Source organism: Gouania willdenowi, chromosome 17 (genome assembly GCF_900634775.1).
Source record: "Gouania willdenowi chromosome 17, fGouWil2.1, whole genome shotgun sequence".
NCBI lineage: Eukaryota > Metazoa > Chordata > Actinopteri > Blenniiformes > Gobiesocidae > Gouania > Gouania willdenowi.
In genome coordinates, this window is record NC_041060.1 from 27,113,088 (window position 1) to 27,132,565 (window position 19,478).

General features: G+C 37.6%; 1 protein-coding gene across 5 annotated transcripts in view; it reads right to left on the reverse strand.

Annotated features, from left to right (window-relative positions):
- LOC114478897 (glypican-5-like) overlaps window positions 1–19,228 on the reverse strand; it is a 162,411-nt gene extending 143,183 nt beyond the window's left edge. For 3 of the 5 annotated variants that reach the window (XR_003675921.1, XM_028472237.1, XM_028472236.1), the window contains exon 1: window positions 18,807–19,228. Coding sequence is in view for 4 of the 5 variants with exons in the window: in XM_028472237.1 (XP_028328038.1) it covers window positions 18,807–18,984 (178 nt within the window). In the remaining variant the exon portion in view is untranslated. The remainder of the gene's footprint in view (window positions 1–18,806) is intronic. The other 2 variants (XM_028472235.1, XM_028472234.1) reach the window with 1 other exon arrangement.
- Window positions 19,229–19,478: the final 250 nt, after the last annotated feature.

Below are 19,478 nucleotides of genomic sequence, written 5' to 3' on the forward strand. Positions count from 1 at the left end.
AATCTTGATTTTACATGTTCATTCATTTACATAAATGCAATGAAAATAAAAAAAAGAATTGCCCTCGAACAGAAGTTTAATCTAACCTGAAACTACTGACAGGAAAACCACACGTGAACAGACACCTGTTTGTAATCAGTCGTGGGTAGGCAAAACACCTGTGGAGAGGGTGGAATGACCTAATTACACAATCACACACATGTATAATGACAGGTCAGGGAGTGTCAGGAAACCCACAGAGGAAATCTAGAGCCACAGACAATAACAGCAAATCCACAAGTCTAAACTAGAAAATGTATTAAAGTACTAAACATTGGTCATTAAGGAAATGGATACATTAAACTTATCCATAAACTGCCACTCTATGCATACGCAGCGCCCTCATTGGCCAATTTAGGTCACGTGATAGGTGCACCACGTGACTTAAAGTTCCATCAGTTGTATTTTAGCTCATATTTATTTTTTGCTACCCCTTTTATTTCAGCCCTATCCCTAACCCTAAACGGGCGAGGCCCCAGCCCTGACCCTAACCCTAGATCTGGCCCCTGTCACTCCCACTCGGTTTTATGTGGAATAAGAAACAGGAGGGGAAATGAAAAAGGTGGGAGTGGAAAAAAAGACAAAACAGGAGACGAAGCGAAAAAGGTAGGAGTGAGAAGAAGGCACATCGAGGCCTTGACTGATTTTGGAGTATGATAACTGATGTTGCCCATGCATTGCCTTTTCATTCCTACACCAGAGTGGTTGAAGGATTGCTTTACGGGGATGAATCGAGAAAGGAATTAAAAACCTTACCCTAACCTTAACCTTAACCCTAACTCTAACTCTAACCCAGGAAATACCCTAAAATGTTTATTTTTGTCAGATATGTTCATTTTTAAAAAATGAAAAAATATATACTGTATGACAAAAGTGTGATTCAAACCCACATTAGCAGAAGGAAGACACGGTAAAGACACAGGCGTATTACGCTTACGTAGAAAAGGTCCGGAAAAAAACCGATAGTACCGGAAGCTATGGCTACGTTTAGCATATCTCTAACTTTCTTAAGGAATTAACCACACTACAACTAACCTTGCCTGCAAGATGGATTTTCCTGGTGTTCACAAACACCAGAATCCATCTTGTGCTGCTCCAGCCCTTATCCTTCGTAAGCAATTCAAATCGGTTCGAACCAAACATGAGGCAGTGTTGTGGTTTAGGGCAAGATATCCAGGTGTGACGAAGGCAGAAGCGTCAAAGAAAAACTGACACATGCGCAGTTGCGGGGAGAGGAACTAGCTGGGCTACCGCTATTAACATTGCTCCGAATCAAAACAGAAGGATGCCGACGCAGGAGGATGAACGTGTGGAAGCTGCTATAAACTCACTTTTAGAAGAATCCAGCATTTCCTTTTTGAAAGAGCAACAGCGAGAGGCGCTTTGTGCATTTTTGGACAGAAAAGAAGTATGTTTTCACCAGCAGAGCCTTGTTGTTGTTGTTGTAGCCATAGCAGCGTCTCTGTTATGTGATTGGCTAAAACAAATCATGGTGGACAGGCACTTCGCCCAATCAGTTTCAAGCATTCTGTTCATTTCCCTCTCTGGTTCCAAAAGGATTTGCCAGACAAAGACCCAGATTGATGTGGAGAACTCGAGTTAGAGGGATGGCTACACATCAATCTGGCTCCTGCCAGGTTACACTACAACTCCACTCGAACAAATATGAAACAAATAGGCCAAATACAAGAAAAAAATAAATCGTCAAATCATGAAAATAATGTCCATAGCACATATGCTCACACATCATTTGGATTAAAACAATGCACCACGAAACCAAGAAGTATCCATAGATTTAAAAATATTTCATATTCATATTTCAATAGTAGTATTTGTATTAGTAATAGTATTATATTTGTATTTGCACTTAACTCATCTGTTTTTAACTCTTAAATGTTATGCTTTGAATTACTAATATGTTGTCTAAAACAGGTCTCTTGTAAATAAGAGCTTGTTGTCTCAATGGAACTGTATAAATAAAGGTTATGAAAAAAATAAATGTAACCAATTGGTCACAAATGTATAAGATCATCTGGTAATATGCTGAATTTACATATATTTTATAAAAGATGAACAAAAACAGTAATTCACCTGATTATCTAGGCCAAGCTAACATGAAACTGCTGAACTGAAACTGCTTCAACCATTTGACATGTCATGACACTGCTATGTGTTAAAAATCAATGACCTAACTGGGCAATTCAAAGAACCATGCTTCATAGTTACGTGAGATGAAACCCTGCCCTGCACTACCACTGCCACCTACTTTTCACCATTGCTTTATAAATACATGAATATAAACAGTAATGACATCACCGAACTGGTCACGATTGGCACTTGCTATTAGAAACCCGCAATCTGCACCCCGTCATATGTCTGAAAGTGCATATCTATGGGGTCCTATACTTATTGCATGAATGTGGTATGATATCTCATTTTACTGGGGGAGGGGAGAGAGGGTGATAGCTGAGTGGGTGAGGGTGGCGGGGGGCAGGTGTTGTAACCAGAGCCTAAAGCACAGCTTTTGGACAGACCACAAGACCAGTGCCTCACTGTCCAAATCCCTCCATGAAACACAATAGGGTTACATTCTGAATCCCTCTTTCCCCTTCTGCCTGCTCTCTCCCATTTGCCTGGCATATCCTTGTGAGGCCTGGGTGTCTCTTAATTACACAGCGAGGCTCCATTTGTTCACATCCCAGAGCCACATGAGTGAAGTCATCACTGGCTGTCCTGCCACTTCCAGCTTATTATCTCCCTCTCAGCAGCAAGTCATTCATTTCAGGTTACCAGTTTTCTTTTTCACAAAGTCACAATCAATTTATTTAGTATGAGGGTAATTAATTGTTACTTAATCCTCATATTATCCTTGGGGCCAATTTGACCACATTGAATGTTTATCATTCAAAAAATATTAGTTGACTTTATTATTTTTTGCTTCATATTTCATGACTTTTGGGCTCAGACTACAGAGTTTGCTGTTCTCTGCAGCCTAACATCTGTGTTGACTTGCTGCTACTGCCATCATTCCATTCATTGTCTGTTATCAATGTTCTGGTTACTGGTTTCATCATTCTTGTTCACCATCTTCTATAACCATGCTACAGGTCAAACAACTTCCACTGTGCAGGAAAAGTAGTGATGTTATAAGATGTGCCGAGGCAGTGAAGCTTGTGTCAAGTAATGGAGGGGGCGTTTCCGCAAAAGCTTGCATCGAGGCTTGCTTCATTTGGGGTAGGAGCCAAAACAATGACTAGTAAACTAACCCTACCGTGAAAGTTTCCTACGGTCGACAATGGGCATGCGCACCTGGGAAACTGCGCATTGCGCATCCATCATGTTAGAAAAAAGTAAGAATCTTGCATTCAATTTTTAGGGTTAAGGTTAAGGTTCGGGTTAGGTTTAGAATTAGGGTTTATCATAGTAGCAAAGGTCTATCATAGGTTTATCATAGGTAGCAAAATATTGTGTGTATACGTGTAACTATTTACTCTGCTATTAGTACGCTTGTGCTCGTAGGAAACTTTCATGCGTTGGATTATTTTACACTACACCGGCTGTACCACGTGACTGCTTCAGGAAGCGGTTCAGGGTTTGTCGGGTGGTTTGACAGCATCATAAGCCCTCAGGCTCCGTTAAACCTGTATGTTTTTATTTATTTAGAGTTGCAGTTAATTCCGAGTTTTGTTAGAGTTCAAATAGATTGGACACCACACTCTGGATAGTGTTTTGATAAAGTTTAGATAAAGTTTATAGGGGGAGAGAGTTGGAAGATTTACGAGAGTGATGAGAGAGCATGAGTATGGATGTACAGTATGCATTAAACAAGATTACTTTCCTCTGTGTCTCACAATTCAGTTATTTATATTTATAGTTATATATTGTTATTTATGAATGAAATCGCCCCTGTTCTATACATCATCTCCCCGGCTGGGTTCGAATCCCGTTCGAACCATTTTTGGGAAAATGTAAACACTGATCCCTGTGATTATTTATGTGGAGAAATATATTATTCATACATTTTTGCGATTCATAGTCATTCCCAAGAGCCACAAAACCAATGCATCACAATTTACAGTATGTGGTGAAGATACAGCTGCCTGCTTATAAAGGTGGTTTTGTGTGCATATGAAGCTTTGACATAATACAAACCTTTCTCGAACCAATTGGCTCAAGTGGTACGATGCCTCATGAAGCTTCATCTCACCATCACTAAGGGAAAGGCCTACCAGCATTTCTGTGTTTGTTTGTTTGTTAGCAGCTAACTCACCACCATTTTGCCAGCAGCACTCAGGAGACCAGACAGACTAAACCAAGTCATGTAAATAGGGGTGTTTGGTGGGCTGGTGTTGGGACAAACCATCTGTACAGGGGTGTTTGTGTCATTTTTGTTTGTTATGGATTTTTAAAACATTGGAGGTGGAGGTTTCAGATAGGGTTTGGTTTGTCTTAGGGAGGTTACAGGTAGAGCTGCCTATAAATGGAGGCCCAGCCTCAGTTGCAAAGGAAAAAAACCTGGGTGAGCAGAACCGAATAAATGAAAAACAAATGGAAAAAGTTTAAACTGAATTCTGCTCTCAAGCCTGTCTGTCCCCTCTGCTGCCGGTACCTTACCACAACTTTTCTTAATTTGATGGGTACAATTAATGATTAAGCCTAACATTATCATGACAATATTTTTTCAATGTTCTAAACACATATTGCATGCATTGGTGTTCTGGGGTCAATTTGACCCCAAGCTGTTGTCTTCTAGGAAAAGGTTTACTGTCAATGAGGTTTTGAACAGCTCTTTCACAGTAAAAGTGACATAGAGGAGCATTGGCCCTCCAGCGGACACAATCCCTTCCATAAATGGAAAGACCAACATCAATCAATATGGTTCATTATGTGAGATTCATGAATGTTCAACCCCAAATTAGAAAAGATTTTGATGAAAGATTTTCAAGTCAAACTAACTCTAAAACCAAAAGTTTGACCTGATGGTGGTGCTGCAGGAAAGGTCATGTCATCACCACAATTAATAGGGTTCATACTCTTGTGCTCATTAAAGTTGTCAGTAAATTTGAGGAGATTTGGATGAAAGCTATTTAAGATAAATTAATTCTACTTTAAAAGTTTGGCCTGATGGTGGTGCTATAGAACAGGTCAAGGGGTTATTTATGTGTTCAACAAATAAACAAAGTGTTTGACACAAACATTTGGTCAACAATTTTCTAAAAAATAATTTTCTGGAGGCAAATATCAACTGGAGTCAGACTGACCCAAAGGGTAAACCGTGTTAGTAATATTTGAGGATAATAGGAGGGTTAACAAACTTCAGTTTCTCATCCAGCTTTCTGATTTTGAACTATTTTGCTACACTATTTTTTTTAGATGAATCTTGAGTATTTGCATATTGCTAGCAGAAAATAACACAATCTTTCAAAAAGGACTCATTTTAAGAGACAGCAATCCATAAGCTTTAGATTATGGCTAAAAGGATATTTGTCAGCTACCCAAAAAGTGCATAGGTACATAAACAGCTGTTATTGCAACCGTGAGCATTTGAACACATACGTACATGTAACGAGAGGCTAACTCTCTTAACTTTTAGTGACAGCCTTGCACTTGCAAGTTGGCAGAGGTTGTTGGTTTGATTCCAGTATAAAAGTTGCCTTTTAACAATTTAGATGCTGTAGAGACTAAGTAATGCAGCAAACAATTTCAATGTTTCTCTTGGATGAAATATCATGGGCCACAAGAGAGAACGCTTTCCTATACATGTGTAATGTAGCATTAAATATTATCGTCATGGTGTTTAAGAATACAATTTGGACCAGTGTGTCTTTCTATCTATCTTTCATTCGTTCTGCCTATGACCATGTTCTCTTCACTGGTTGGCTCCTTTTCCCTTTGTGCGTGTGTGTTCTCTGTGCGACTCACTGTGAAATCCAGCTCTGTCTAACCGTCTCGTGTGAGTAGCTGCATAGAGCAAGTGATACACAGACAGACGTTGGCTGTTAAAGCCACCACGGCAGTCAGGATAGACTGGCAGCGTCCTAAATATACCCAGCAATGTTCATTTGAGGTAATGTCAATGGTTTGTCTGCAAGAGCCAACGATTTGTGTGACGTTTATATAACGTATGATCCTTTACTTCATTGATTTGTGCTTAGATGGCACATTTGGCAAGAAACACGTATCTGAACATCTGGAATGTTGAATTCTTCATGTAATTCTAGCAAGATTAAGATCAAAATTACTCAAGCTCTGTCAAATTGCTTGGGGACCATGACTCAAGAACAATTTAAGTCCTCCCTCAGACATTTATTTGAATCACTTGGAAGGTTTTTAGACTCAACTGGAGTGTCAACATGCTGTTTTAAAGACATTTAAGCATGTGTTGGTTTTGATATCCTGATTTAGAGCTGCAAATGACGAGGGATTCAGCAATTATGTGGCCACCCAGACAACTTGCGTGACACTGATAATCTTACAGTTTCACTTCCCTTCTCGCGTGAAGGCATTTATAAACAGATACCTTTAAAAAAGCTATTGCTGTCATAGTTGCCATTTTGTCCACATAGTTTTTCTACGGTGCTACTTCCTTATTATGGGTACAACTTCCTGTGTGATGTACGGTTAAAATACAAAATAACTCATGTTTATTGTGTTAGAACGGTGGTTCTCAAACTTTTTTTGGCTTAAGTACTCCCTTTCTCTTATTTATGGATCCAAATACCCACTTTGACTGACTTGAACATTTCGCTAAGAATTCTATGAAAAAACAAGTATAGAACATAGTGCTGTGTTCACACCGGATGCTTCACAAAATGTCTGTGCGTCCAAATTACATACAAAGTCAATGGATAGATGCGTCCCAGATGCAAAATCTTTGCTGTGCGGCAGTGCGGTCCAATCCGGACATCAAGAGCGTTGATCGTGCTCCCGATTTTACTCATATCCGCACATTCGCAAGAGTTGACAATATTGAACTCCTGCAACTGTTTCGCATGACAAAAGCCAATCAGAGTCTTTGTTGATGACGTCAGGTCATCAACATGGACACGGGTCTGTTCACCCATGGAGTAGAAGCTGTGTGACCACCTGGAGCTGTATGACGCGACCTTTATAACCGGGACCGGACTAGGGAGGATTTGGCGTGGAGGAGAATCAGCGAGGAAGTGGTAGTAGCAGGTAAAAGTTCTCTCTGTAGTTTTCATCTTTGAAAGTCAGCACTGAGCTAGGATAGCATTAGCCGCTAATCACCAGTGTTGGGAACGTTACTTTAAAAAAGCAAATAGTTATAGTTACTCACTACTTGTTCAAAAAAGTAACTGCATTAGTAACTAAATTACTCTATAATAAAAGTTACTCATTACCAAGGAAAGTAACTATTTGCGTTACTATTAAAAAAAAAAGTTGCTCTATGTCAAATAATTCACATTTTTTCGATGCGTGTGTCATGAGGTGCTTCCTTAATTTTGAGTTGCTTACAACGGATGTCAACAAAGTCTTCTCTCCTGGATATAATGAACACTTCACATGCACGTTCTTGCCTTTGACCACAATTAAATTAAAGTAGTGTTTGTATCGTCACCTTAAAAATGACAACTTTTCATCAGACTGCTCCACGCTCACCATCTCTGCTGATTCATCCAATCTGCTCTGTGTGTGTGTGTGTGTGTCGCGTGTGCTGGCACGTCGCCTTAGCCAATCATGATAGCTCACCTTGTTTTTAACCCGCCTCCTCTTGCTGGCACATGTGTAAAAACACTGGCTCTGATTGGCTACCATGAAACATGATGCCGCCTAAGCCAATCATAATCGCTCACCTTATTTTTAACCCACCTCCTCACAACAGCTGAGTCAGAAGCCGGGGATGCTTTCGGAAAAGATTTTATTCAATCAATGCATGTAACGCACCGCATTTAACATTCAGTAACGATAACGGCGTTGTAACGGTGTAAAAAGTAATTAGTTAGATTACCCCGTTACTGAAAAACAAACGCCGTTACATAACGCCGTTATTTTAAACGCCGTTATTCCAAACACTGCTAATCACACCGGCTTTTTTCACTGATGGTTTATGTTTATGAGAGGAGAAAAAGAAACGCAGCTCCTCGCTTCAGCAGGCAGTGAAACTCACCGAGTTGGATGTGTCGCTGGTGGGCGGTGCTTCGCTTCAGACACGCATATGAAGCAAATGGGAAATTTTTTTGATCCTGTGACACATGCGGAACATTTCATGCAGCAGATGCGTCAAGTGCTGCGGAAGACGCATTCGGTGTGAACGCAGCATAATGATGGAATGAATGAGTGATAACACATTTTAAAGAGTCCCATTGTAAATAAGTGGAACAGTATTTAGTGCCTTCTAAATTAATATTTTGCTATAGTTTTTATCATTTCTGATCATCTGCCAACTGGTGTGGGACCAAGACTGACCCTTGTATTTTCAGTTCATGTTCTAATTAAAATAATTTTCATCACCAAAATTATGATTATAATTTTTAACTAAAATAAACAATAACAACAATTTGTTAATTTTCCACTTTCTCTCCCTCAAGAACCCCTTGTAGTCTCATTGCGTTTGAGAAATACTGTTAGAATATGAAAAATATTAATAATAATAATTTGTATTCTAATCTTTTCTTTAAAAAATAATAATTTATATTCAACTTCATTCTTTTAGAAAGACCTGCTGCTATTGATGAGTCACTCCCTATGCCTTCCAATACACAGGAAATTGAGCCCCTAATCCTATCTGCAGTGACACTGGTAGGAAAAATAGTTAATGGGATCCAATAATAATAACAATAAAGCTACTGACCATAACAAAGTTGTTAAAGTACATTTGAAGCTAAAGTTAAAATGCTATACTATAAAACTATACATAATAACTAATAATGCTGACTCTAAAGGACCACAACAACATATTTCTGCTCATCCTAATTAGTACCCAGTGTGCATGCTACTCATTCTGCATGGCTACACCTGAACACACTCCAAAATGGATGTCAATGTTGAATCCTAATTCCCTTAATTGTCTCAGAGTGACAAATACCGCGGAAGTAACTTGGCTTTTTAAAGCCATGGCTCAGGGTCTTGACTTGTTAGTCAGAATCCATTCAACGACACCTCACTGCACTTCTTTTTACATGTCAGGAGGGAAGAAACTCTGGCTTGTGCAATTAGCCAATTACCTCGCATTTCATTCACAACATGTTGGATTGAACTATTTCAACAGAATTCATTTTACAGTATAAAAAAATATAATATATATTAAAAATAAAAATATATTTGGAATATCTTTTTTTTTTTTATTTCTAAGATTTCTGACCCTATGTGTGTTGATATTTTCTGCTGCTGAACACATATCTTTCCAAGAAGAAGAATAAAATAGGCAATTGAATTAGTTGCCCTTGGACTGTCCCAGGAAGGCAGCGCTCTTTAAAATTCCAGAATCCCCTGAACATGTGAGATATTTACTTTGTACAGATTGGCTGTACTTTGGAAGGGCCCTGTTGAATGAAAACACACCTCAAAAAGGGTATTTAGCTGCTTACCTGCATTTTTGGACAACTTTGAAGCAGAACTGGAATGTTTAGCTATACCAGACCCCAAACTGGAACTGCCTCAATGGTTGGCACAGAGTCCAAAGTCACACCAGTAGGCAGAGGTTGGAAAGGTAATGATGGTGGGCAAACATATATACAAACTGGGTAAAGTAACAGATATGAGAGAAGCATTTAAGCTCTCGTGAACTTTACTTTTACATTTACATTACACTTGTATATGTACGTTGTGTGCTGAATCAGGAGTTTAGCCTCCGATTAGTATCTAAATAAACTTAATAACTTAACTGTTCATTGTGATAATAATTGTCTTTAAAATGCTCATGTTGAACTAGAGTCAGTAATTGAGACACCACCAGCATACAAACCACATATCTTCAAAGGCATTAAGTGTGTAGATTTGACTTTATGTATGTTTTCATGAGGAAAAAAAGCTAAGTTAAACAAGACAGTGAAAATAAATACAGCAAATTAAAAACTGTGGTGGACCTTAAGAGCTTGTCAAATACTTTGAGGGTGTAACTGGTTAAGGATGTGGCGACTGTGTCCTTACTCCCTTATTATTAACACACGACCCTTTTTGTGGTATAGTAAAGATGGTGGAGACTTACTCGTTTTAAAATAGCTATTAATGACTTGATGAAGCAGCATATAAATTGAAATAAGTGGTGTGTCCTAAATTACTCCACTGGGGTGGCCCAAGTGGGGCACTCGCATGTGGCAATTTATGAGCAAATGAGTGAAAGGAAAGGGAGTGGTAAATGTTAACAAGTGAGTAAGAATATACAGTTTTCTGCATGTTCCATATGTTAAAACTATGGTAGCCTACAGGGACAAACAGCACCCCCTTTTTTTTTTAACATATAAGAATAATGTTTTTTATAGAGTGGTCACTAAGTTGTGATTAACAGAAATGACTGTGTTGAAAGTTCAAGTTGAATACAAAATAAATCAAAAAGATCACACAACAAAATCGATAATTTGCCACCTCAGTTGATTTTTAATTGAGTTGGATGAGATCAGCTCAGAGATAGGCAACTTTTATCACAGCGGGGCTGAAATAAATGTGTTTGTTTGATCAGAGAGCCACATGATCAACATTCATGTCAACATTTAGAATAATGAGCGATGAGCATTAATACAGGAAAAAAGTTTTTATAGTAATTTTTATAGTATTTTTTTCTGTCATTCTGTGTATTTTTGTTGTTGTCTTGCTTGTTGTGAAGCATTTTGTGTAAAATATATGTTTTTTTGAGTCATATTGTGTATTTCTGTTGTTGTTTTGCTAGTTTGTTAGTGCTGTGGTTTTGCGGAGTCATTTTTCATGTTTTTCTTGTCTATTTGTGTACCTTTGTTGTCATTTTCTCTAACTTTGTAGATTTTTCTGAGTTATTTTGTGTACTACTATTGTCGTTTTGCTCATTTTTGTAGTAGTTTTGTTTTTTTTTGTCTCGTCTTTTACCGTATTTTCCTGCAATGTTGTATTTCTTAATGTATTCTTGCTCTTGTTTTGTGCATCTTTCTGTCATTTTGTACATTTACTTTGGGGGCCGCAAAAAAATTTGACCGAGGGCCACACGTGGCCCCCTGGCCGCCAGTTGCCTATGTCTGCTTTAGGTTTTTCACTGTGGCACAAAATGGTTCAATATATTTGTAAATGTAATATAGCATTACGTTTCCAAAATGATAGCTTTGTAACATGTGGAAATGCTTATTGTGTCATATTAAACATCGTTCATCTTTATTCAAATTCTACAACCATTACACAGTGTTTTTTTTTTTTTTTTTTTTTTAATGCTTTTTGTGTTAACAGGAAATAAACACGAAAAATTACTTCATTCGTTTTTTTTTTTTCAAAAGAGATCATGACCCCATCTCCGGCTACTACTTAGTGAGAGTTCAGCTCACCACACATGAAACGCAGCACTGTATCCTAACACAAACATGAGACTGAGAAATGGGCTGCAGGCTTGCCACTTCAAATTTCAAGATTTGCTTTTGTTGGCATTTGATCTGAGAATGGAAGCAGAGTAGTATAATTGTGTACACACACACACACACACACACACACACACGTGCACTAAATAAATCCCTTGCTCTAACAACTCCTGGATAGAATCGCCCACTCCAATGAGTTTGCTAATAAAAAAAACACACAGCCTTTACCAGGCTAAATGTACTGGTAAAGCAACAGTAGTGTTTGTTCATCAATTTCAGCCTTTTATGGGAAGCCAACATTTTCATTAGGATGTTTGTAAAATAAAATGAAAAAATCCAAATTATGCCCTTGAGTATTATCGGTAATCATATCATACTCTAAAAATCAGCTGTTTCTTTATAACTCTTTAATAAAACGCTCATGAACAGCTGATTGGTTGCTGCCGGAACTTCAACCAAAGTGTTTTATTTGGAAGATGAATGTACTACAGTTGTCCTAAAGTGCAAACTCCTGCAATCAAATTGATATTCTCTGTTGTTCACAGTGACGCCCTGCTAAACAAACATCAGATTGTTTGGGGTTCACCTCTAAGCATCTTTCCCCTGCAGCAATCTATTAGGGATTGGAATCTTTGGGTGTCTCGTGATTCGATTCGATTCCGATTCTTAGGGTAGCGATTCGATTCAAAATCGATTCTCGTTTTAACCGATTCTCGATTAAAAATTGATACAACGCATAGTGTGTTGAGGCAAAATATGGCATCAAAACAATATTTTTTATAAGATAATTTTAAATAAACTGATTCCAATGATGTATTCACACAACGTTAACACAAAAGGTAACATTTATTCATGCTAAACAAATAAAAACTTACTGTACAAGAAATAACTTACATGAATACAATTGCTGAAATCAAAGCTAAGGCCAGTTGCCGCTTTTTTCCAGAAGTAAGTCTCAACTCTCAGTGACTCCAAGAATAAGTTAAGGCATACAAAAAATAAAGCTTCTGTTAATCAATAAATAAAAGTCTTTTTCTCTCTCATAAAGTGCCCATTTCAAAATACACAACAATGAAACTGATGATTTTATTTGGTATTTCAAAAATAAAATTGTACAAATAACACAGCAAACTTTAACTGCTATTTTATGTGATTTCTCAACAAATCACATAACATGGGTGAACACATCTTGGGCTTGGTGTGTAGGATTACACAGTCCATAATTGTCCGTGTGGGATTACTGTCCATCAGGAACATTTAGGTTCTTTTACAGAAAAAGAAGCTGATCTACGTGTTCTGGACTGACATTGATTTGCTGTGCTACAATATCTCCAGCGGTGGATAATATTCTTTCCGCTGCAACACTAGTACCAGGGATGCATAGGTAGTGTTGAGCTAATTATGCTAGAAGAGGGAAAGCTGTGTCATGGTTCCTTCACCAATGAAGGGGGTCTTCTGAGAGAGACAGTGGATTAGCCTCCAGGTACTTATTCAGCTCCTCCACAGCTCTGGTTGTTGTTTTGGTTTTGTGTTTCTACTTGAATTGTTTGGTTCAGGATTTTTTTAAAAAATCAATTTTTTCCCCCCACTTCTACTGTCTATTGCTGTTCTCCTAGCTACAGCATGCAGATTGAAGGATACTCACACACGTGACCGCAGTAATAATTTAGTTTAACATTTGGTCACTACTGAGTTATTTGTATCTAAAAACTTAAATACACCAGCCATATAGCTGTCACCCTAATCAGAAAAGGTTTGTAGAGAAGCCCAGGTGTCTACTTACTCAAAATATAGGGGCTTATTAGACGTTACTATTGGACCAGTAAAAATAAAACGACTGTATCGCTTATATAGTGGAATATGACAAAAAATTACATAAAACGGCAAAAATACACACAATTACTCCAAAAAAATACCAAAAGTAGCTTTCTTTATACACAAAATAACTTTACTTTACTTTTAGTTACTTTTTTTTTATACATACAAATACTTATACAACATACAAAACCAACACAGACACACGCAAAATGAGAGAAAAATATACAAAATAACAACAAAAACACAAACCCTTTGTTCTTTTCTCTATTACTGCACCGCCATTATCGATTCTACGTCTTTTTTTTTTTATGTACAAGTTTTATGTTAAAACTCTACACAGGTACCTGTAATCGCTTTGAAAAAATGAACTGATTTGTTTTAAGCAAAAATAATAATGAATAAAATAGTTAAATGCAAATATAATCATATAATTGAATTTCAATTTGCTCAACAAAAAAGTTACCTGTTGTATACAATGTATAGTGTGCTGTGTTCTTTCATACAATGACCACGGTTACGTGATGTTCTGCTTCGTGTTTACATGGAAATAGTAATTACCGAATTGAGGTTTACATGGAAAACCGGTTTATTTAACTTTTATTTTGATTGTAGTTTTGAAGCAGCAGCTCAACAATAACACATGGTTTCAGTTTGGACAGCGGAAGAGAGATAGGAGCTGATCACCGGTAAATAAAGCCCAGTAAAACTCTGGAAAACAATCACCAGGAATAAATAGTTGCTGCTATAACAACAGATAAAATTATAAACTGGCGATTTTACAGCCTGTACATGCAGTACGTGGACGCATTTACTCCGGGTCCTAGTGCCAGCCGTCCAGTGAAGCCTGTTTTGTTTACCGCGTTTACCGAGGTCCATGTGTGTTTCATAAATCCGTGTGTGTCCGTGTGAAAGTCTGCATGTTTATGCCTCTGTCCATCCACTCTTTTTATTATATCCATGTCTTTTAAGGGTCACCGCCACCGCCATCTTGGATTATGTCATCACCAACGCGTCATCGCCGCAAGTCGCGCAAGTGCAAAACGACCCAAATTAACTTAAAGCGGAATGAAGCAACTTAAGTGTTTACAAGAAAGAGGAATTGCCTAATTCGGAATTAAAATCAGACTAAACCAGCCACTTAATTCAGATTTAGGTTTATGTAAACATGGCCAAAATCTCTGAAAACTTTCATGTGATCTACAGACCATAAAGGGATTCAAACGGAATATGGAATATCTATGATAAAAAAAAATTAAAAAAAAACATTTAAGAAGGGATCAGAGGAAAAAAGGTGGCTTGTTTCTATGTGTTGGCCCTTTGGTAGACTGGTGTGCTGTATCTTACCCCTAACAAAGACTAAAACACTTTAAATGTACTGAGTGAAACATAAGTCAATTAAAAAATTTGACTTTTTACATGTATAAATATTTTCAAACATTTGTTACAGGAATGCACTTTTTCATATAGCTAATAGCTGATATAAGGTCCTTCATACACCCCATAAAGTACTGGTACTACCAAGGGCTGCGCGGTATACCGGTTCATGCCGAATACTGGTATATATTTTCATTATGATGTGAATTTTTAATATACCGCCGTACCGATGTAACTGATTACACAACTTCAGACCCGACCCTTTTCAACGTTGCACTTCTAAATAGGAATGTAAACAGTAGCGCTCTGGTGTTAGTTGTGGTGTAATTTATACGATAAGAAAAACACAATTGAAAGCTCTGAAGCTGCATGTGAGCATGTGCCTGCGTGCGCATGCCTCTGCTACAGAAGAACAACACTCATGGACATGGTTTGCTTAGCATATCGGCAGTTCGGCAGTAATACACAAAAAAAGAGAGCAAAGGTAGTTCCTATAACGCGGAAATAAGTCCTGGTGGAGCTACAAACAAAACGCTACCTTATTCACCATAAGAAACCACCACACCACTGAATATGCAGCATTTAAAGCTAGAAATCAAGCTCATGCTAAAGCTAAGCTAGCGCGGCAAAGAGCCAATGGATTACTACTAGTGTGGAATTATTCTACAATATTCACTCATCATGACAGTAAAATAGACCATCCTAACTCAATCTACTGTAGTAATTCCTCTCTCAACCAGTAGAAGATACTGTGAACACCTGAATATGCATTAAAAAAAATACCGTGATATACCATGAAACCGTTAGAATTTAGAAAAATACCCTGATATACATTTTTGGTCGTACCGCCCACCCCCAGCACTAACGTTGTAAATCACTGGTACAGAATGATTGTGTAAGGGGGATGGATGGTTGGTTGGATGGATCTTTATCAATCAAGTATTAACCCAGCCATGAGAGCAAGCATTAATCAACATATATGGTTGACTAAAAACACAAATATTTTTTTTTTTTTTCTTTTAAGTGCCGCCCTCCACAAAGACACCACTTACTGTACCTCTATGTTAATCCCAAAAGACAGCATTTGAAGTGCTCTAAGCAACATCTGGATAAACCATGACAGTTGAGGAATAAAAGGAAGTGAGCACATTAATTTGGTCCTAAATATCTTTACAAGAGGCTCCCACACAAAGAAACCTTAGACCATCAGATGATACAGACAAATAGTAAAACTATGCCTGTGCAATAACTTTAGGTAATGTCACCGTGGATGAACATACTGTATCTCTAAACCTGCTCATATGGAGTTTTGCTGGCAGCCAAAGTTTCATTTTTCCACTCCCTACTGTTCTTTTACAAGAATGCATTCAAGCATCAACAAAAATAAAACCTACAAACAGATTCAAGATGTCTGTAGGGGTCTGTAAGGGCTATATGCCAATCTTATGTTGAATACTGTAACTCTGACACAAGATATTAGATGCCCTCATCATGCCATCCTGAACATAGCCAACTGTATACGTAGTATGTACAGGCGTATCATCTGAGCTTCTTATCAGATTTGGAGTGTGCTGGGTTGGCCTTGTGACATCAGAAAGAAAGGTAATAAATGTAAGCACTCTAAACAGCATGATAACTATCTGGATGGTATGTGGAATGGAAGTTTTTGGAGGCACTGCACTTAACAGGTGACGTTGGTGATGGAAACATTACTGAGGAAGTGAAATATTTCCACACAAGACAGGTGCATGTACACACACACACACACACACACACACACACACACACATATATATATATATATATATTAGGAATGTCCCAATACAACTTTTTAATTTCCGATATGATACCGATATTGCAGCCTTGCGTATCGGCCAATACCGATATTGATCCGATATCAGCATGAATCATACAGACTTTTTTTGTTTTCTTTAATAAATAATAATTACTTATTTTGTAGTGTGGAATGTTAGAAAAGACTTGATCAAGTGATGTTATTCAAACAGAGAACAATAGCCAGCAACAGTAGGTATGAGAAAAACTCACCCATTTATTATTAACCAATTGGTTATATACATTTGAAACCAAACCTAACATAATATATATGGTATTCTACAATTGAATAAAATAAGTAAAAAAATGAAATCCGGAAATTTGAATCCTATATCTGATATTTGTTTTCAGGCTAATATTGAACCGGTATCTGATATCGGATCGGGACACCCCTAATATATGACACGTCTGCTGTTTTATATATATATATATATAAGAAAATTATTCTGTTCCCTTACAATATCTGCTTATAGTGATAAAAAAATCTTGTCATGTTGCCTAATTTCTCCAACGTGACCCAAGAAACTTCCATTTTTCAGGGCTTAGTCATTGTAGTTATGATGTTTTAGTTCATTTAAAACTGCACATTAATTCAACCACTTACAATATAACACTGTTTTCCAAAATATAGGTTATGAACCAATGTATGTTTTGAACTGCTTTTCTTTGTGTTTCCAGTTAGCAAAGTGAAAAGTTGCATTGATTTGATCAATATGATTCTATAGCTCGTGAGTTTATACCTGCTGTCACATGCTGGATGGGAGAAAGAATATATTCTAAACTGTAAATGTATGAATTAATATTCTATAGTATTTGGTTTAATCCTGTATTAGTTTTACTTTTAATGAATAAATAATCAATTTGTCAATATTACAAATGTCACAAAGGAGGCAGTAAAATTAGAGGAGAATGCACAATCTCAATGAGAAACTGAGAAAAGCTGCACATTACTGGAATATATGACCTGTACACCTGTCCTACGTACTGTATAATTAATTTAAAACCCAGCTAACTAAATGGCTTTTGAGTAATGAGATCTGCAATCATCAGCCCTAATAGTCAGGAGTTCTCTTGCATTTCATTTTATTTTATATTAAAATATGTATTGAATAATTTAATGAGACTGACATATACATACATTTTTAGGAAGGTGAATCATAAAGTTTCGTGAAATTATTTATGCTGTTTTAAAATCTTATATTTTTTATTACTGTTGACAGATTTTGTTTTGGCTTTTGGGTGACTTTTAACAGCTGTACAGGGAAATGCGATGAAAAATAACCATTAGGCTAACTCTGGTACATTTACTGTAACGGTGATGACATTGTCCCTTTCAAATAAACAAATAATATTAATATTAATAATAATAAATGTATGTGTTTAAATTGATGTTTTAACTGCAGTGTTATTGGGGGGTTTTTTAGTTGATATATGTTGCTAATGTTATGTTTGAGCTGTTGATGTTATGTTTGTGATCTTAAGATGAGAACTAGTTTTAAAACAGTTTCTTATAAAACATGTTTGAGTAAACTGTTTAGAATTGGCTGTTTAAGAGATACTTTGATAAGATACTTTGTTACTGTTTTTTCTGGTATCTGTACTTTACTTGAGTATTTTTGACAACTTTTTACTTTTAATCCTTACTTTTTTAAAGTGAGCTCATTACATTTAAGACCTATGAAGATGACGCCATGACGTAAATAGACGCAACATTTTGGCAGTTTGAGCTTTTTTTGGTCCTTTAGTTTTTAACTCAAAGCTTCTCTGGGTTTTATTGAGCATTTGCATTTTTTTTTAAATTTTTTTTATTTATTTTTTTTTTTTTTGGACACATTTTTTTTTTTTTACAAATTGTATTTATTATGAGTGCTAAAGTATCCATGTGTTCATAAATGTAACATATTTAATTTATTTTCATGTATTAGCATTCTACAAGTTCTTTAAAAATAAAGATTTGGAATTTGCTGGTTTAAAAACCCTGTGGTATTATTGAAGGGACATTTGTTTTACTTTTTACTTAACAACATTTAGTTGCATGTACTTTTACTCAAGTACGGGAACAACTTCAATACTTTTACTTTTACCAGAGTCATTTTTTATTCAAGTATCTATACTTTTACTTGAGCACTGAAGACTAGTACTTTTGCCACCTCTGATGATTGTATGTAGCAGCATGATTTAAAAAATCAAATAAAATAAAAGGTGAAGGTGACGCCCCAGCAGCGCGTGCACCCACCGCTGGCTCACCTGTCCCAGGTGTCTCCGGCACGCGGTGCAGCGGGCCGACCTGCCGCAGCTGAAAAGCGGTCCTCACTTCATGACAGCTGTACGCACCCACTCTGATCACCCTCAGAGCTACGACCACCAACGACAAAAGCCAGAGGAATCCACAGGAGCTCACGCGTGGGCACAGTGCTCGGGACATGTCCGCATCTCACTGCGGGTACCCCCGCGGACAGACAGCCTTCTGTGACCTGACTGGATCCACTGACGTGACGCCACCGACGTTGATCAACAGACCATCTGACAATCCTTGGCGTCTGATTCTCACATTATTGGTTGGGATGAGTGGGATCGCCTGACTTCTAAGGTTTGGGGCTCTTCTCTGGTGCTGGACTGGCCCCACTCTGTCCCGCACGCAACACTTTGCAGGGACAGACAACGTGCATGCGCGTTTCCGAGCTGTGCGCACACACACGCGCACACGCTCCCTCCTCCCACACCTCAGATGAGTGCCCTCACTGAAGCAGTGGCTCCCCAACTTTTCACAGTCCCGTAGCCCTTTAGACATTTAACCTGATGCCATGTACCCCTACTGCTGCACACTTAAAAAAAACAAAACACATTGCAGTAATGTCATGCAGGGTTTTTCAACCTTGGGGTCGTGACCCCATGTTGGGTCGCCTGGATTTCAAATGG